The sequence below is a fragment of the Propithecus coquereli genome, unplaced genomic scaffold (genome assembly GCF_000956105.1).
Source record: "Propithecus coquereli isolate 6110/MARCELLA unplaced genomic scaffold, Pcoq_1.0 Scaffold720, whole genome shotgun sequence".
In the NCBI taxonomy this organism is placed as follows: domain Eukaryota; kingdom Metazoa; phylum Chordata; class Mammalia; order Primates; family Indriidae; genus Propithecus; species Propithecus coquereli.
The window spans coordinates 819,833-825,829 of record NW_012153286.1 but is presented as its reverse complement, the minus strand read 5'-3'; the positions used below and the strand labels follow the sequence as shown (position 1 = coordinate 825,829).

The 5,997-nt window shown below is 36.5% G+C and overlaps 1 protein-coding gene across 1 annotated transcript; it reads left to right on the top strand.

Annotated features, from left to right (window-relative positions):
* Positions 1–1,684: 1,684 nt before the first annotated feature.
* On the top strand, positions 1,685–4,977 carry LOC105824209 (vacuolar protein sorting-associated protein 35-like; the record flags this gene model as incomplete). The annotated part of the gene is made up of 4 exons (XM_012661580.1): positions 1,685–1,783; positions 3,145–3,241; positions 4,124–4,247; positions 4,791–4,977. Coding segments are annotated over 4 exons (507 nt in total), but the record flags the coding sequence as incomplete, so codon positions are not given.
* Between the last annotated feature and the right edge of the window lie 1,020 nt (positions 4,978–5,997).

Genomic DNA, 5,997 nt, shown 5'->3' with positions numbered 1-5,997 from the left:
GTGGGACTGCAAATTAGTGCAACCTCTGTGGAAAAGAATTTGGAGATACCTCAGAGAGCTAAAAATAGAAATACCATTCAATCCAGCAATAGCACTATTAGGCATCTACCTATAAGAGCACAAAACATTCTATGATAAAGGCATCTGCACCCGAAGGTTTATGGCAGCACAATTCACTATTGGAAGGATGTGGAAACAACCCAAGTGCCCGTCAATCCATGAGTGGATTATTAAAATTTGGTATATGTATACAATGGAATATTACTCAATCATAAGAAACGACAGTGATCTAGCACCTCTTATACTTTCCTGGATTAAACTTAAGCCCATTATCCAAAGTGAGGCACCACAAGGTCGGAAGAATGGGCTCCACTTGTACTCGCCATCAAATTGGTACTAACTGATCAACACTAGGGTGCTCACATGGCAGTAATACTCTCCAGGGATTAGGGGACTGGGGGGGTAAACCCGCTACCGAAGGACACGGGGAGCATTATAGGGGGGGAAGGGCATGCCTTTAACCCTCGCTTGGGTGAGGCAAAGACATAAAGCGTAACCATAATATTTGTGCCCTCACAATACCCTGAAATAAAAAAAATAATAAAATGCACTGAAAAAAAAAGTTTCTTTGTTCATTCATTCATTCATTTATTTATTTTTTTGAGACTGAGTCTCACTCTGTTGCCCACAGGCTAGAGTACCATGGCGTCAGCCTAGCTCACAGCAACCTCAAACTCCTGAGCTTGAGCAATCCTGCTGCCTCAGCCTCCTGAGTAGCTGGGACTACAGGCATGTGCCACCATGCCTGGCTAATTTTTTTTATATATATTTTTAGTTATCCAGCTAATTTCTTTCTATTTTTTTAGTAGAAATGGGGTCTTGCTCTTGCTCAGGCTGGCATTTATTTTATTTCTAAGGTATAAAATTCAGTGGTTTTTAGTATATCTGCATCAATTCCTTTTTAAATAGTACGGAAAAGATAAAAATTTAATAGTATAGAGAAATCGATAAGGTTATTTGCTTTATTATGATTTGATTCTTCATTTTGAACATTTATTGATGAATAAAAGATTTTGAAAGCTAAGTTTCCCATCCTAGGAGATAAAGAAAAGTAAGGTAGGAAATACATTGTCTCTTCCCTCAAAAGCTTACATTCCATTTGAAAACAAAACATTCAACAATAAAATGATGTAGTTAGCAATATACCGTAAGTGTTAAATTTTTTAGCCTTTTGGCTGGGTGTGGTGGCTCACACCTGCAATCCCAGCACTCTGGGAGGCCAAGGTGGAAGGATTGCTTGAGCTCAGGAGTTAGAGACCAGCCTGAGCAAGAGCGAGACCCCGTCTCTACTGAAAAAATAGAAAAAATTAGCTGGTGTGGTGGTGCATGCCTGTAGTCCTAGCTACTCAGGAGAGTGAGGCAGGAGGATCACTTGAGCCTGGGAGTTGGAGGTTGCTGTGAGCTAGGCTGACACCACGGCACTCTAGCCCGGGCAACAGAGTAAAACTCTGCCTCAAAAAAATAAAAAAATAAAAAAATAAAAAAAACTGATAAATGGGTTTGAGATACAGAGCTGGAATGAGCCTTTGTGAAAGTCTTGGAGAGGACTGTGGCTAGATCTGTAGAAATAACAGATTTGCTAGAAGAATGTGCTTATAAGACATTAATGGATTTTTTTTTTCAGCCTACAACACAGCAGTCGCCTCAGGATGAGCAGGAAAAGCTCTTGGATGAAGCTATACAGGCTGTGAAGGTCCAGTCATTCCAGATGAAGAGATGCCTGGTAAGAATGAAAATATGGGAGGCACAGGTGCAGTTTATGTTCCTAAGAAAGCATCTGCCGTGTTTTCTAAAGTTAGCACCACTGCTTCTGGTAATTCTAATCTTCAGTGTCCACCAGCATCTGTCTTGAGTCCCATGTCTCTCAGCCACTCCGTGGGGCAGTGTCAACAGAGAGCCCTGTTTACTCATATTGATATTTATTGTTTGGGATTTTCTGTCTTCTCTTTTAGAATGTAAGCTCATGAGAACAAGAGACCCTGCCTTTTATTTACATGTTACTGTATTGTCACCACGCCAATATCTGACCTGAATTACTAGACTCTTTGGTTCTATACTTCAAACGCAAGGTGTATTTAACATAAACTGATACCCAATAGATACGTGTTAAATGAATGTATTTAAATACTTTCAGTTTAAATTATTCAGCTTTTTTCCCCTTGAATATCTTGAAAACTTGAATTTTTAGTGTGAATAGATATGTTTATTGCAGAAGCTAGCTTAAAAATTATACTTAATACCTATTTATATATTTTCATATTCTAAAAGATAGGCTAGGGGATAATCTAGGCAGATACTGTAGATCCTGTGGATTAAAATTTAAGGAATTGAACAGAATAGGTTGGTACTTCAAGCATAAGTTGCTGTGATGATGATGATTATGATGATGATACTTAGTAAAGTGTCTTACAGTTTCTAAAGCTTAGTGTTAATAATATGCTCTTGTATCTTGTATGGGTTCCTTGCAAACAAATTTGGAATGAAAAATAAATGTCTTGGAATGGAGAAAATGGATTTGCTATTCTTTGCATCTTTTTCTTTCTGTGTATGGATAGTGTTTCCTATATCTCAAGTAACTGTCTTCATTTATGAGTTTAGTGGAGCATGTGGACATTGGGAGGGTTTGAAGAACACAGGAGACAGCAAACTTACATGGTAGTCACTTCACACAGCTCTGAAGGGTCTTTAACCTGTGACAAAGCCATTGTCAGGATAGTGTCTTGGCTTCAAAAGAATTGGTATGCCAGCTCTTTTGATTGCAGGTAAAATGTGAATTAATGGAGCTAGTTTCCTAGTCTCTAGAGGCTGAAAGATTAGTGTTATATCAGGAAGCTAATGGTGCTAGATATGTAAGTCTTGCCAAGCTCTATAGCCCTGGTGAGGAATCTTGCATCTTTTTCTTTTTTGTAAAGGGAAAGCAAGGTGAAACTAAAGTTGATTTTTTTTTTAATGTGGTTAAAATAATTTAAGGGATTTATACTTTTAAAACTATGTATCAAGTCCTTGATGTAAAGAGTTTATACAACCAAAATAAATGTTTATTTAAATTAAGGATTCTGATCTATTATCTTGTTATTTCTGTAGGACAAAAACAAGCTTATGGATGCTCTGAAACATGCTTCTAATATGCTTGGTGAACTCCGGACTTCTATGTTATCGCCAAAGAGCTACTATGAACTTTGTATCTTTTGAATGTTGAAGAATAAACATTTGGACCATACTTTTTTCTTGATAAGGCCAACTTTGTTCTTTTCTTTATTAAATTTCTCTGGAGTTACATTATTCTTCATTGTCTTAGTCAAATGGTATTCCTTTTCCATGTCAATGTGTTAAATGAGAAAAAACTTTCAGAATACCCTTTATCTATGCTTAAATGTGTTGTTATATCGTCATTTTTCTTTTTTTCTTGAGACAGGGTCTCACTCTGTTGCCCAGGCTAGAGTGCAGTGGCGTCAGCCTAGCTCACAGCAACCTCAAACTCTTGGGCTCCAGTGATCCTCCTGCCTCAGCCTCCTGAGTAGCTAGGACTACAGACACACACCACCGTGCCTGGCTAATTCTTTCTACTTTTAGTTGCCTGGCTAATTTCTTTCTATTTTTAGTAGAGACGAGGGTCTCGTTCTTGCTCAGGCTGGTCTCGAGCTCCTGAGCTCAAGCAATCCTCCCGCCTTGGCCTCCCAGGGTGCTAGGATTACAGGTATGAGCCACCCGCCCAGCCTATCTTAATTTTCAGACCCTTCATGAAGCAGATGGGTTCTTTATTGCTTAGAATTTGTCATACAGGACTCTGAAATGGAAAAGAATTCAATCATTTGCCATTTCAAAATTTGTTAGCAATCTGACAGGTAATCACTGTATTTACTGCTTTGCTTCACCAGATATCCCTTAAAACATTTATTTTGAAGTAAAGAAAGCCCAACTGAAATTGTCTTCATTTAAATGCTCCCTCTTAAAGGACTAAGATTTAAGATATCTGCCCAGTAGTTTTAATGACTCTAACAAGTTGCAGAGTTTCACTTAGGTTGGCTTATGTTTATTTTTAGTCCTTAATCATTATTAAAAGATATGGCTATTTCTGATGAACTACACTACTTGGAGGTCTACCTGACAGATGAGTTTGCTAAAGGAAGAAAAGTTGCAGATCTCTATGAACTTGTACAGTATGCTGGAAATATTATCCCAAGGCTGTAAGTAATTAATGATCTGAGGACTTTTATGTCTGCAGTCCCCACTTTATGTTATGTCCTTTAAAATTAGCAGCCTTTTTAAAAAAATTTTCTTAAGGGTATTTAATTTCTTAACATTTTGGTAGATACACTGTCATTTAAAGTTTTATCGTAATTAAATTTACTTTTTATATAGTTGCAGAATTTTAGCAATAGAAAAAATGGATATGCTATTTTGTGTAATGTCTTAACTACTAGAAAAATTAATATGACAATTATTCTCTTCCTGATACATTTAAAGGTGATATGTAAGGAGTTGGTCCTTACATATAATGTAAGGAGTGGTTATATTTTACATATATTTGTAAATGGTTACTTGTAAGTGGTTATATTTTACATATACATGTAAGGAGTGGTTATATTTTAAATCAGACAATATTTCCTTCATTGTACAGGAGAAAACATAGTTCCTAACTTGTTTATTTAATATGTTTATATTCAGTGTGTTTGGAAATAATCAAATTCTTAATTCCTGAAATCAAATGTTTTCTATAATTCTCCTAGTTATCTGTTAATCACAGTTGGCGTTGTATACGTCAAGTCATTTCCTCAGTCCAGGAAAGATATTCTGAAAGATTTGGTAGAAATGTGCCGTGGTGTGCAGCATCCCTTGAGGGGTCTATTTCTTCGAAATTACCTTCTTCAGTGTACCAGAAATATCTTACCTGATGAAGGAGAGCCAACAGAGTAAGTGATTTTCTTTCTTGATTTACTTGTAATGTTTTTTCATTGTAGAATATATAAAAAGTATAGAAAAGTGTACAGAAATTTTAAAATATCAATAATTCTCCCACGCATAGTCAGCCACTGATAGCATTTTGTGTATAGATTTCCTCTGTGATAGAGAACTCCTTAAAATATGTGGTGTGATCCAAAATGTGCTCCATGTAAGTTATGTCTTTGGATTATCAGAACCTGATTTTTTCATTTAATATAATTGAGTATTTTTCTATTACATTAAATATTCTTTTAAAGTATGATTTTTAACACATGTTACATTTTGAAAATTGTATTTGTGGTGAAATAATGAAGTATGCTTAACTTTCGCCATGAGCCAGCTGGTTTTTATGGTTGTTTCTTGAATGTCTATCAGTTTTTATAATTTATGGACTGCTGGTTACACTGGAATGTAAATGATTTTAATTATGTGTGCACACAAGTTAGATATTACTCCAAAAAAGAAAAAACAAAAATCAGAGAGACTCCTTGTGTGACCAGTATTCCAGTATATGAGTCTACTGTACTTTTATCCCACAGCAATGTCAGTGGTCAGCAGGCTGTGGACTGGGTAACTGTTGATGTGACAGGTTCCAGACTGAAGCACTTAATTCCTTTCTTAAAAAGTTTATTCAGAACAAACTGAGAGGTATCAGTCTGCCAGACTTCAAGCTGTACTACCAGGCTATAGTAACTAAAACAGCTTGGTACTGGCACAAGAACAGAGACATTGACCTCTGGAACGTGACTGAGAATCCAGAGATGAAACCATCTGCATATGGTAATCTAATCTTTGACTAAAGCTGACAAAAACATACACTGGGGAAAAGAATCTCTTTTCAATAAATGGTGCTGGGAAAACTGGATAGCTACATGCGAAAGATTGAAACTGGACCCCCACCTCTCACCTCTCACAAAAATCAATTCAAGATGGATAACAGACTTAAACCTAAGGCATGAAACCTTAAGAATTCTAAATGAAGATGTTGGGAAG